Consider the following 14,606-nt stretch of genomic DNA (forward strand, 5'->3'; position numbering starts at 1 on the left):
CTACATTGTTGAATAATAGTGAAGACATCAAAACTATGAAATAACACATATGGAATCATGTAGTAACCAAAAAAGTGTTAAACAAATCAAAATATATTTTATATTTGAGATTCTTCAAATAGCCACCCTTTGCCTTGATGACAGCTTTGCACACTCTTGGCATTCGCTCAACCAGCTTCACCTGGAATGCTTTTCCCACAGTCTTGAAGGAGTTCCCACATATGCTGAGCACCTGTTGGCTGCTTTTCCTTCACTCTGCAGTCCGACTCATCCCAAACCATCTCAATTTGGTTGAGGTTGGGGGATTGTAGAGGCCAGGTCATCTGATGCAGCACTCCATCAAATAGCCCTTACACAGCCTGGATGTGTGTTGGGTCATTGTCCTGTTGAAAAACAAAAGATAGTCCCACTAAGCCCAAACCAGATGGGATGGTGTATCGCTGCAGAATGCTGTGGTAGCCATGCTGGTTAAGTGTACCTTGAGTTGTAAATAAATCACTGACAGTGTCACCAGCAAAGCACCCCCACACCCTAACACCTCCTCCTCCATGCTTTACGGTGGGAAATACACATGCGGAGATCATCCGTTCACCAACACCGCGTCTCACAAAGACTGGAGGTTGGAAACAAAAATCTCCAATTTGGACTCCAGACCAAAGGACACATTTCCACCGGCCTAATGTCCATTGCTCGTGTTTCTTGGCCCAAGCAAGTCTCTTCTTCTTATTGGTGTCCTTTAGTAGTGGTTCCTTTGCAGCAATTCGACCGTGAAGGCCTGATTCACACAGTCTCCTCTGAACAGTTGATGTTGAGATGTGTCTTTTACTTGAACTCTGTGAAGCATTTGGGCTGCAATTTCTGAGGCTGGTAACTCTAATGAACTTATCCTCTGCAGCAGAGGTAACTCTGGGTCTTCCATTCCTGTGGCGGTCCTCATGAGAGCCAGATTCATCATAGCGCTTTATGGTTTTTGCGACTGCACTTGAAGAAACTTTCAAATTTCTTGACATTTCCCGTATTGACTTACCTTCATGTCTTAAAGTAATGATGGACTGTCGTTTCTCTTTGCTTATTTGAGCTGTTCTTGCCATAATATGGACTTGGTCTTTTACCAAATAGGGCTACCTTCTGTGATGGCACACCTGTTAATTGAAATGCATTCCAGGTGACTACCTCATGAAGCTGGAAGAGAGAATGCCAAGAGTGTACAATGTTGTCATCAAGGCAAATGGTGGCTATTTGAAAAATCTCAAATATAAAATATATTTGTTTTATTTATATATATTTGTTTAACACTTTTTTGGTTAGTACATGATTCCATATATATATTTCATAGTTTTGATGTCTTCATTATTATTTTACAATGTAGTAAATATAAAGAAAAACCCTTGAATGAGTAGGTGTTCTAAACCTTTTGACTGGTAGTGGATCACTTTGGTGATGGATAACTGTAATATACCATCACTAAATACACCAACTTAGTTTCCGGGGACAATGCACATTTGTTTTCACAGCATTCATTAGTAGCCCACCACCGATATCAGGGAAGTGGTGAGAAGTGTTATTGATGTTCTCAGACTACCTGTAGCAGTAACAGCAGAGGCAGGGGAGGATGTGGTCAGATTTACAGAGATACAGGATGTAGCCTACTGTAGCAGGCATACAGGTTGGATGTGGTTACAGCTTGGCTGTCAAGAGGACAATAGCTTCCATGGTCTCACAAATATACACACATATAATAATATGATATATTGCTCTTTGTAGCTCAATTGGTGGAGCATGGCGCTTGCAGAACCAGGGTAGAGGGTTTCGATTCTCGGGACCATCCATACGTAAATGTATGCAAGTCTGTAAGTATCTTTGGATAAAAGTGTCTGCTAAATGGATATTAGTATATAAGAGTGCAGTGGTGTGTTTGTGGGTGTCACATACATAGGCATTACACTGACCCAGAGTGAGATGGTCATATATATAGATCACAGGTCATTACAGTAGCAAGATCGTAAGATTAGATGTTTGTGGACCACACACGTTACATCATGTTGTTGGTCCTAAACAGCCATTGTACAGGACTGTATGATCTCTTCCTAAATATTTGATCACATGATATATTTTGTATATAGTTTCCTAGATACAAGGGGTGGCATCTAACCCTTTGGCTTGACTTCCCCCAGTTCCCCTACTCCTTCAGCCAACAGATGAATGATTGATGTGGCAATTAAGGACAAACAAAAGCCTTATTGTGATGGGTGTGTCAGTCAGCAAAGCCAAGACCCCACTCTCCCCTGGCTGCATTCCCTCCACTCTCTCCTCCATTCCCTCCACTCTCTCCTGCATTCCTCTCTGTGTCCTGGTGCCCCACAGAGACATAGTTGGGTGATCTGGTCTCTGTCTCTGTCCCTGTCCCTGTCTCTGTCTCTGTCTCTGTCTCTGTCTCTGTCTCTGTCCCTGTCCCTGTCCCTGTCACTGTCCTTTGCTCTGACTCTCCCTTTTCCCCTGTCTCTCGTATAGCATACATACTGCAGGCCCTACCCAATGAAACACATTTCAGGGTTCCGTCTAGTGCTGTGGGTTTGCTGTGGCACTTAAGTTAATTTAGCCAACAAAACAATATTTACTTTGTGAAACAAGAAATTTGATCAAAACCAACAACCGGTTAAGTCTTAGTAAAACATTGATACCTTTATCACGTCAGTAAGAAAGGCCTGTAAAGGACATCAGAACACCCAGAGGAATAATTATGATTTAAATGGTTTCTCTGTCCAGATCTGTCTTGTAAGATTTCCAGACACAATGTGTGTCTGACTACCTCTGGAGGTCGGCAGGATGATCTGATCACAATCAAATCACAATGTGTCTTTTGATTGTCTACATCTGTCTAAGAATGTGGGCACAATCAGAATGTGGACAAGATTCAGGACAAAGGACGCCAAGTTAGAACCAGGTGTAAATGGGGCTTTAGTCAATACTAATACCAACACATGCAATAGGACTACATTTCTCTCCAATCATAAATCACAACAGTCACATCCCTACTCGGGTTAGGACCAGAACACAGTAATTTGAGCCAATGGTTTCTATTTGTGGCTCATACATTGACGGACAAATTAATTTCCAAAACACTATATCCACCACTTTTTCACATTTGTGTTTTTTCATCAGAAATGATTGCTTATGGGTACCTTCATGTGTGTGCAAAATATTACTATTGTAAAGAAAAATACTAAACGCTTTATATTTATTGTTTAGCTGGAATGGAATGTTCATATACTGTACATTTGACTGTGATATGTGGTTCTCACCTAGCTATCTTAAGATGAATGCACTAACTATGTCACTCTGTATAAGAGCATCTGCTAAATGACTAAAATGTCAAATATAAACGTTTTGCATACAGAGCTCATATTATTGTATTGAATTAGTTTTTTGGGAAATATTGATGTCACAAATACATCAGTTGTTCAGTTCTTTATAAAATGTTTAGTTATATGTTACATTTGACTGTGTAAAACCTAGCAGTACTACTTATTTCTCTGAGAGCGAGGCGGATATGTAACGTTTTGCAAAAAATACATTATTATTTGTGTCTCTGAAATGGATGTGATAGATTTCAAACAAATGCATGTCTGTCATTGAACAACCCCATGCCATTATTAGATAGTGAAAAAACACACCAATCTCTTTCATAAGTTACTTAAACAATAAAATATAGTTTACCAACATTTCTGAAAATGGATATATAGCGTTTTGGAATGAAACTCTTCAAATGATGGACAGGCAACCGCCATTCGTCCATAATTTTTTCTGAGTGTCAAAAGTTTAACTTTCGGCGGATAGATGAATGCATAGTGCGTTCTTCATGCATTTCATCTGCCTCTGTGTGGTCTTAGTCTCTTTACAGTAAGCCTTATGGAGAATAGACTGCATGCGTATTCATACATATCATATTATAACATCATATTGATAAAAGACACTAACTGTCAAATGGGGACACATACACACAAACAACGTACACACCAGTGGAGGCTTGTGGGAGGAGCTTTAGGAGGACGGGTTCATTGGCTGGAATGGAGTCAATGGAATGGAGTCAAACATGTGGTTTCCATTTGTTTGATGTGTTTGATACCATTCCATTGATTCCATTCCAGTCATTACAATGATCCCATCCTCCTATATCTCCTCCCACCAGCGTCCTCTGGTTCACACATCCTATTAGAATTGTGAGCATGCACACTCACATATACCCACAAATACTGAACTCACTCACAGATACACACACATATATAAGACAAAAACATTGGACATTTGGCTTTGCAATCAACACAACAGAAATATACAATATTTTATATAAAGTTATCTTTCCTCAACAGAGTTGACCTTGGAAGAAGCACTTTCAACATGCTTTGAATGATCTACATTTCTAAAGTTTAGAGAAAGAAAAATGACCTGATATGAAGATCTATCATAATGTCCTTTGAATGATAAGAGATAAAACAACCAAGATAAACTTGGAGTAGGTGGGCCTTTGTGCCTTTACAGCCCTCTGCTGCAGCTTCTTGGTGAGATTCTGGAATTTCAATGTTATGCTAAAATTAGGACTGCTGCCCTATGCTCTGATGGTAAGATGATGATGCCACCCGGTGGTGAGATGGGTGCATTACACCTCAATGGTGTTAGCCAGACGCAGACAGAGGGCTGACTCCGAGGGGACATCCCCGGTGCTGATCTCATTCCCCTCCAGACGCAGTGTCCTCAGCCTGGAGAAGTTCATTACGTCCACGACACCACAGAAACTCCCCAGGGTGAACTCTACAGAGAGAGAGGAGGGAGAGATGGCGAGGAAGGGAGAGAGAGAGGGAGGGAAGGGAGACAAAGGAGTGGGAGACAGAAAAATAAAAGGGACGGATGGGAGTGAGAGAGGGAGAGGAGAGAAAGAGAGAGCTATTGTTTACATTCTGGCATTCAAACAAAAATGTACTTTGTTCGTTTAAGTGTTGCTGAAATCACGTCATACGAATCACCCAACACGAGTCCCACCTGCAGCAGCCACATCGCCCTCCACAGCCACATGAAGTGGTACCAGCGTCGCTGACCCCTCCACTAACTCTAACAAAGAATTGTCATCATCGACTTCGATTAATAGCGAAGACGGTATGCGTGTGTACATGCGCGTGTGTGTGTTTACTGCTTGCATGCTTACATGCCTACTTTACACACCTTTGATGTGGTTGGCCTGCAGGTAGAGGTGCTCAAGCGTCTGGCTGACGGAGGGGATCCTCTCCAGCTGGTTGAAGCTGAGGTCCAGCTCCACCAGGCCGGACACGTTGAAGGTGTTGGGGGGGATGCCATTGTCTGTCAGCTGGTTGTGGGCCATGCGGATGTACTGCAGCTGGGAGAACTTACTGAGGAAACCCTCTGGGACAGCACTGATGGCGTTGGACTCCAGGTACAGCTGGTGGAGGCGCTCTGGGAGACTATCTGGTACCTGGACATAGATTGTCAGTCGATCAGTTGATCATTCGATTAATCAATCAATCTAGCAAGCCGATTGCCATAACTGGCATCATTCAACAGTCACACACACACACCCTCTACATTACGGTACCTTCTTCAGCTTATTGCCGCTGACATCGAGCAGTGTGAGTGAGTTCAAACCCCTCAGAGACTTGCCCATCTCCGTCAGAGCGTTGTCATGGAGATACAGGATGGTCAGGTTGTCCATACCATCAAGGGCCGCTGGCGTTACCTAGGCACTCACAATAATACAAGCGTTATTAAACACACACACGCAAAAAACCGTTATTTAAAACATCTAGGCAACAACAACAATACAAGCTGAATTTAAATGATTGATAAAAACAGTGAGAAGGCCTGGTGCCATCATACTTGAAACAAGGATGAGTGTTGTCTTTCCAAGAGTTTGTATTTTTTACATGTGGCTTGATTGAAAAACATCTGGATCCACTTGACAATCAACATCCAAACATCTGAAGACAGATGAAGATGAATGAAAGTGTTTGAATGGGCAGCAGTGATTAGAAGTCTGAGTGTTGTTACCTTGTTGATATTGTTGTTGTTGAGTCTGAGGTCCCGTAGTGAGTGTGGCAGGTTGGGGGGAACACGAGTCAGGTTATTATGTTGAAGGTACAGACGCTCCAACCCCTGCAGCTTGGCAAACACCTAGAATACAATGATGATAAAATGATCAAAGTATGTTTGATTGATCAAAGTCTAGCGTAGTGTAGAGCAGGTTTTTGCCCTAGCACTACACAGCTGATTCAGATATCCAACTCATCATCAAGCTTTGATTATTTGAGTCAGTTGTGTAGTGCTAGGGCAAAAAACAAAACTAGGACCGAGTTTGGGAAACCCTGGTGTACAGTACTGTAGTGAATTCTAGTGTCGTATGGTGAAGTGCCGTGCATTTTGTGTTGTGTAGAGTAACCTACCTTCTTGCCAATTTTGTCCGTAGATAGCGCGTTGTGATGCAACATGACCCAGACAAGGTTGGTGGCGTTGGCCAGGGAAGAGTCTGGCATGGTGGAGATCTCATTGTGCTGCAGGTACAGGTACTTCATCCTGGAGGGCACGGTGGGCATGGTTGTCAGGCCACGCCCGTCACAGTACATAGCGATGGGGAAGGAGGGCGGGCAGTCACACTCCGCAGGACACTCCCCTCCGGTGGTGTCAGCCAATAGGGAGCCCTCGACGTAACCACGACCACGCAGGGCGGACAGCCAGAGGAATGGGTCCTGCCTGCCTGGCGAGGCGAGGGATAGCGGCAGGACACACGCCAAGAGGAACACACAGAATCCACTCATGGTCACACACGCAGGTCACACACATGCAGAAAAGGGCTTACACACAAGTATACTGCAGCTTGAAGGAGAGAAGGAGAGGGAGAGAAAGAGAGGAGACAGAGTAGTAATGCAGAGTTCGGAAATGTGAGTATAACCTACCTGAACAAACTGGGAAAGACTCCAAATAACAGTGGAAAAATCTAAATCGACCAACCTGGCTCTACTGAACAAGAAATGAGGGAACATTGTAAAAAACCTATGGACTCTCCCTTTAGGAGTTTAAACGCATAAATTACCATCAAAAGTAACACATGAAAGTATTGCATTCCTGCTGACAGATCTTTAGTACATAATGTACTACTGGACTCTGCACCATAATGTACTACTGGACTCTGCACAATAATGTACTACTGGACATTAGGACTACTTTTACATAGTCTAATGCAAAATGACCAGAAAAATCTAAACACCATAACCAATCATAACCAAAGGTGTCCCAGTGCAGAGCACATGTCAAAGAGCAGCTGACCAGCCAAACAGCAAGCAATATTGACTCAACACTGGATATACTGCATGTTAAATACTGCATGTTACTGCAGAGGCAGTATTTAGGGTTATTTCTCCATCAAGTAATTGGTCTAGAGAGGAAAATGTAAAAAAGGGAAGAATATATCCATGAATGCAGTCGTTGTATAAGTATCCACACTGGTGCCAAACCATTACACTGTACAGGGAAATGTCGAACAAGTGTCCTTTGATGCAAAAGAGAAATAAAAGTCCAATAAAAATGAAAGATGTGAGTTTGTCTTCTGTTTTCCACATTTCCTATAACATTAGGTGGTGGTTTAAAATACGCACACAAATGCATACACACACACAAACTTGCACTGGCACACACACATGCACAAACACACATCCATACATACTCACGCACACACACACACACACACGAACACACACACACACACACAACACACACCTACCTGATCAGTGAGAACTAGTCCCTCCTCTTGAGAGGCTGTGTAGGACTGAGAGGGACTTTGCGAAACACTTTGTGAAAACCTCTCTCTCTCTCTCTCCTTGACTCCCTTCCCTCCTCCATCCCTCTCTCCACCCATCCTTCCCTCTTGACTCCCCTTCACTCTACCCTTGCTAGTTTCCCTATCTCGCCCACTCCCTTTTCTTTCCTACCTCACCCTTTCCTGTTACTACTCACACAACCCTACCCCTCTGCTCCCTCCTCTCTTCTCCTATCAACCATTTCAAACCTGCCCCAGCTCTTCTTCTCTCTCTCTCCTTCCTCTACCCTTTGTCAAACCCAGTTGTACCATGGTCTCCTTCTCCTCCAGGTTGAGTATGTGAAAGAGAGTGATAGAGTGCTTTGCCGTGGGGTGGCTGTACCTGCAGTATTGCTCCCATCTGTGGAGCATGTTAAGCCCCTCAGTCCCCTATCCCCGCTAAACATCCCCATCTGTACCTGTACTAAACAGTCAGTTCCAAATTGGCCTCCCCTCTCCTCTTTCTCTTCTTATTTCAGGCTCATAACAGCTCTAAATGCATTCCCCCTGCCCTTACCCAGGGGCTTACATGAACTTACTTTCCCTGGGCTGTCCCACCCTCAGCCCAACCTTCCCCTCTCTCCAAAGTGTTGATCTTTACCCTATAAACCTATCCTGAAGGTTGAAGAACACACCTAAATTATACTTGACCTCGTAGATGCTGAGGGCTCTATTTTAACAAAACTAATATACAATGGTAAATCTAAGTGTTGGCGGTAGAGCTATAACTCTAAGGGATCCTGACACAATGACTACCGCCCTGTAACACTCACATCTGTAATAATGAAGTGCATTGCAATAGAGCTTGGAGGATAAACCCAAAATTACTGACACCAACATTGCCTTCCTCTTAGGGAGTGAACATTATTTATAAGGGTTACATGGTGAAAATGAAAATGGATGGCCCTACCTTCAGCAAAATATATTTGACCTAAATCCTCCCTGAATGCTTAGAAAGAAAAGTGACCCAAAATAACAATGAAAACAAAGTGGATAGCAGAGAACCGTTTACCCTCACTCCTTGGACAGACCACAGCCTTAGATATGCAGTTTTTAGAAACTGTTCTTCGTCCTTTAAGCATTACATGGCAACGCAGGAACTTTGATCGAGCACAGTGCTGCGGGCCGGAAGGTTGTGGGTTCGCAGACCACTGTGAACAAGAGTAGGGGTGGAAAGATATCCTTTATAGTAAAAGCATTGCATGAATCTATCATCGTATTTGCAGGTCCGAGAAAAACTGCCTTTTATAAAAATGTCATGCAATTCTATGTCATTTTACATATTAGCAGAATTTGTTTTTATATAACACAAATCACCTAAATTACTTGCTAAGAATGGACAGAGAGATAGGCCTATGTGTTCATATTTTCATATTTCTCCAACTAAACTGTCCCTGTTTGCAAATAATTAAATCTGAGATGTCATTAGGAATCTGAGCATGGTACTTTCAAAAGTTAGGCCTACCTTTCCACACCAGACAGAGTAGGCCTACCGACGCAGAAAAATGTACGCTTTAACTGCTGGCTACTCTTCTGCTGTGGCATAACCCAATGAGAGACGGTATCAAGTGTTTCCGTAAAAGCTGTCTTGGTTAAACATCTTCTATTGCAAAGAAAGTGAATAGCTTAATCAATTGATAGTAAAATAAAATTGATTACTTCCCAAGCAAAGTATATTTTTGGTCTCCTCCTCTATAGAAGGTCAAAGATATCCTCATATGCATCAGTGTCACATCTTTCACAGGTATTGTACAGCTTGTTTCTAGCATAAAGCATCGCGGGTCAATGCGCTGTTATAGATGTATATAATCGGATCCGTTTTTTTTCCTTTAAAATCTTAAGCTCACAATACCTGTGCTTTTTGCCATTTTCTTTAATTAAAGGATAGACCTATGGCATACCCTCTCATACCACCTCAATTTGAGTCTTGGTTTTAACTTAACAGCCCTTCACTGACACAGAGGTAGGCTATTTAAAGAGTGCATGGTGGGTGGAGGAATTGACCGACAAATCAATGTATATAGCACCCTATAGCCTAATTGAATCTGTCAAACAGTTAGGCCTACCTCTTATTTCTTAAATAGGAAGAAATAGGCTCCAACACAAAGCCCTCTTGTTGTTAGTAAAGTCTAATTAAAATGAAGACGGTTGAAATGAATGATGCCTACTCAAATTTGCCTACTTTCAGCACCATGAGCTGTCCATTTCTGATTGATTGTGCTGCTGCTGCTGCTTCATGTTTCAGCACCACAATGTAAGTTACATGAATTTGGCTTATTGTGAGGTCAATAACTCTGATAAACACATCATGGGCAAGAAACATATTGTTTTTAATAAAATCATAGTAGTAGCAAGCTATCAAAGTTGAACTCTGCTCCTCCTTCTCATCTTTGCGATCTCCTTCTCAAACAGAACAGAATATAGGCTATAGACTAGTCCGTGTACAATATAGTGCAATTTTTGGATTAGGCCTAATCTAAAATTATTAAGCCTTTGACTCTCCTCCTGAACTGCCGCCGTAGGCCTAGACAGCGCAACCATTGGTTAAGCAGCACACAAAACTGTTTTGGATCAGCAAGAGCAGAGCAGGCGGGGCTCAGGGTTGGAATATTCATTGCAGTTTACAGTGCGTCCTAGTTTTATTTAGACCATCCTAGGATCTATCTTAGAAATATAACTTTGCTCTGTGCTTCTCTGAGAATGCACTTCGTAGCCTATAGCCTATAGGCTATGGATCATTTGTGACCGCCCGGCTCGATTCGGTCTTATGTAGCAACATTTGAAACTGTGTTTTTTTTTACATTGGATTAAAGTAGAGACTCAGAACTAGAAAATGATGTATCATACACTACAGTTGAGGAACAATGGGAACTTGTAACCTCACTTTTGAGAAAATGGCCCTTGAATGTTTTGGTATCTACTGGAGAGCTCTTCTTTGTCTACACCCATTCAGCATAGTTCACATCCTTTTAAGCTTTAGCCCCACCCATCTCTTTAAGGATTCACATGTGAGGCTATGTACTAAACAACCAAAGATTTCAAGACTAAAGGCTGGCTTATACTACGGGTGTGTTCGTAAATTTAATCTGGAGTGCCAGAGTGTGCTCTGGGCGTTCGTAAATTTAGAGCGTTGTCAGATTGGCCGTTCGTAAATTCAGAGCGCTTCGCTCTCTGACCATTCAGAGCGCACACTGGACACTCTGGCCGAAAAGTAGGGTTGATCCGAGCATTCTGACCTAACAACAGCAGTCAAGCACCCAAGCTAACTTGCTAACGTTGGCTAGCTTGCTAGCTCCTTCCAGACACAAATGAGAGAACAGCTCACTCTGACCATTTTACCCGCCCTAGCAGAGCTGGTTAGGCTGTTTTTATGTTATCCAGAGCGTTGGTGACTGCAACTGTGCTGCTGACAACAATTGAATTACTATTTTTTGCCAACGTTTACTGACACCAGCCATATTCAACGGGTGTTGAGCGTTCGTAAATTTGTCAGTTATTCTGCGCTCTGGCACACTCAGACGAGAGTGCTCTGAAATCAGAGTAGATAGCCAGAGCGAATATACCAGCTACGTCTATTGACAGTCGTCGTGGTGACATCATAAACATTCTATTGAAATAGTTACTTGCATAGTGGAGTCTTTTGTTTAGACATGTAGCTAGCTAGCTAAACAATGAACCATAATCCCAACTCATAACGTTACTACCCTGCATGAATCTGCAGGTAGCTAACCAACCAGATTCATTGTTAGCTATCTAACATTGGGCTATAACTAGCAATGCAAATGGCTCTGAGATACAAATAATATAACTACACAGATCATACACGTAATGTTAGCTAGCTAGCCAGCCAGCTAACGTTAGCTAGCTTGTGTCGTGTCTGTTGTTGGTGGCTATTGCTGTCAACAAAGAGTCCGCTTAGGCTGCACCGTGATTAGAGGCTTTTATTAATATCACGCATTTACAGCATAAGTTACAGACCCGCGGTGTCTGGAGAAGCATCGTCCCAAATTAATCTGAATGCCTCTAATCATGGTGCAGCCTAAGCGGACTCTTTGTTGACAGCAATAGCCACCAACAACAGACACGACAGAATGGGGGCTCGTCCGGGATTCTGATTTCATCGTTCTTGGTTCCTTTCCTGAGTCGCGAGTTGACTACTGCCCAAGCCGGCTTTAAAGGTGAGATTACTCACAAAATTTGGGCATTAGTTATTCCGCTGATTCATGAGAGGGCATTGAAGGTGTACAGTTAAAAGTACTTGGGTCGTTGTTGATGTGGCGCTATTGTGGTCGACTAGGAGTCTGTAATAATATTCTAAAATGTGATTCCATTGGTAAACGGCAGATAATTGGAATTTTAGAGCATAAAACGGTAGGAATTAAGTATTGGCAGTGTACAATTAAGGCAGATATGCATACATTAGAGCACTGTACCGCTTAAGACCCCAGGGGGGCCATTTTAGAAATGGGCCGTCAAATCCGCTTGCACGATAGAATGTGCAAGTCGGTGTGTTTTTAAAGAAAAACTCGGGTTGATGGAATTTATCTGATTTGTGATTATTGCTCGACTTTCGTCCGACGGGGGGTCTGATTGGGTGTAATTTCTCGGTGAATTGTCATTAAGTCCACGGTAGCACAAAACGGTAGGAAAATATGTCAAAAGAAAAAGGGCAGTGCAGGATGCTTGTTGCGTGGGGTAGGCCGCAGTTAGCTAAAGGCTAAGGCTAATGTTAATGCTAAATGCTGGAGTGTGGTTCATGCCACATTGTACATAGCGGCTAATGCTAAAGGCTAATGCTAATTGTGTTGCGTGCTACATGCTAACGGGTGTCCTTAGAGGGCCATTGCGATGGATTAAAGCCTCTTAAACTTGTTTGTGTGTGTGGAATTCAGAGTTCTACGCAAATGTGAGCTCTGTTATGTGTAATTGTTCGATTATAAGGTATAAAATAGTGACGCTGTAGCGTAATGCTATCGTTCTATTGTGTGGCAATCGTATGGTTAAATGGATTTGCGCATGCGCTTAATTTTACGGCGCTAAAACTACAACATGAGGAGATTGGTTAAACTACAACACGGGATTGTGGGTAAGGGTCATATTTCTGTGGGGTTGCGTGCTCAGGGGGAGACAGAGAAACACAGACGAGGGAACAAAGAGGAGAGATTTTAACACGAATCTTATAGTTTTAAAGCGGCTGCTGTTTGAAAATGAAACTATTTGTTGAGATGTAGTGAATTTATAAATTAAATATATGTTGAAGGAGTATAATGAATTAAATTAAATGACGGATTAAAATAAAATAAAAATGTTATTGAGCGATCTATTTAGTCCTGAATTAAGTCTTAAAGCGAATGTGAACGAAGGAATATTGAATATGGTTGAAATAACTCAGTGATTGCATTAAGTACTAAAATCTTTTCCTGTGTCTCTGTTCTTTTGTCATATGAGAGGAACAATGGAGAGAGAAGGAGAGGGGGTGCTGACGTAGCGTCACGTGACGCGACAGAGGATCGAGTCAAGGGTTTGAGACTGGTCTGTTCACAAAATCTTCCCCTACAGGATGTTTGATGTTATGACAATTTCGCATAGGCTTGGCAAAATACTGATTCATTAAAAATTGCATTTGGGAGGCTCTGTGCATCACTGGGGTTAATTACAGATGTGTTGGGAATCAAGGACTGACATTATTCTGTAAAATTAAGATAATTAGGTACTAGAGCAAGGGGGTTTATGGGAATTGTAGTGTTGTAAGGTTAGAAGGCTTTGTTTTTGGGATTGCTTTGAAGTTGACTAACGTACATTTACTTTCCTGATGGGTTGTGGTAAGATAGCCACTAATTGATAAATTGGTAATCTAGGATATAGAAATAAAAGATTGGTTTTAATTATTCATAATTTTTAATTGATTTTTTAATTGATTTTTTATTTTAATTAGAAATGGGTTTTGAATGAAAAATTTAATTGAATTTTTTCATATTCATATTTTTATTGATTTATTAAATCATTTTTTTTTTTGGTGGGTTGTTTAGGTTATATTAATAATTAAAGGGGGGAAGCCATAGGCTATATAGTCTAAAATAAAATAATTCACGATAAAGGAATATAAAAGGGTTGTTACAATGGGGAAAAACGACATCAAGGCTATGAAAGTCATTACACCGGTTGATATAGTACAAAATGGTAATCCTTTAACTAAAGTAGTGTTAGGTTATCCGGCAAATGAAACAAAAGTTGCCCTTCATTCTCAAACAAAAACTGATAAAAGATTCCAGCGATAAGATAAAGGTATAGAGAAGGTGACAGGAAAAACTAATGGCAGAAGTTAGTACACCTTTCTCACACACGGATTCAGCAATAAGACACCCACCTTATGAGAAGGAAGTAGAGCTTAGGGATGTTTATCCTCAGCTTCCAGGGATCATCCAGGAGGGTGATTGTTGCATCGGAGAGGAAGATGAACGAATAATAGATAGAGGACAAGCAGAAACGACAATAAAAATGAATCCAAAACTCCAGAAGTAAGAAAAACCGAGATGTCTGGAAACTAAGAGAAGAATGAGGTTCAGAAAGATGAGGAAGAAGATACAGAAGGAGAAACTGCTGAGAAAATGATCCCAAGAATTGGAGGAGAAGAATAATAAAGGCCAATAGTAAGAAGATGATGGAAGATGATATTTCAAGGACAGAACTTAGAATATAAGCTTTTGAAGAATCCTGATATGTCAACAGCAAGAAAGAACAGGATCAA

The 14,606-nt window shown here is 41.7% G+C and overlaps 1 protein-coding gene across 2 annotated transcripts; it reads right to left on the reverse strand.

Annotated features, from left to right (window-relative positions):
- Positions 1 to 4,087: 4,087 nt before the first annotated feature.
- Positions 4,088 to 7,868, reverse strand: LOC121575391 (fibromodulin-like). 2 transcript variants are annotated; one of them, XM_041888460.1, is made up of 6 exons: positions 7,784 to 7,868; positions 6,450 to 6,760; positions 6,058 to 6,180; positions 5,606 to 5,746; positions 5,218 to 5,485; positions 4,088 to 4,809 (listed from the first exon to the last, which is right to left on the reverse strand). In XM_041888460.1, the coding sequence occupies exons 2-6, from the start codon at positions 6,627 to 6,629 to the stop codon at positions 4,658 to 4,660; spliced, it is 864 nt and encodes a 287-aa protein (XP_041744394.1). In that variant the 5' UTR covers positions 6,630 to 6,760; positions 7,784 to 7,868; the 3' UTR covers positions 4,088 to 4,657. The 2 variants fall into 2 exon arrangements, with proteins under 2 accessions (XP_041744394.1, XP_041744393.1); XM_041888459.1 differs by having other exon boundaries at positions 6,450 to 6,879; positions 7,784 to 7,843.
- Positions 7,869 to 14,606: the final 6,738 nt, after the last annotated feature.

Source organism: Coregonus clupeaformis, chromosome 10 (assembly GCF_020615455.1).
Source record: "Coregonus clupeaformis isolate EN_2021a chromosome 10, ASM2061545v1, whole genome shotgun sequence".
Classification (NCBI taxonomy): domain Eukaryota; kingdom Metazoa; phylum Chordata; class Actinopteri; order Salmoniformes; family Salmonidae; genus Coregonus; species Coregonus clupeaformis.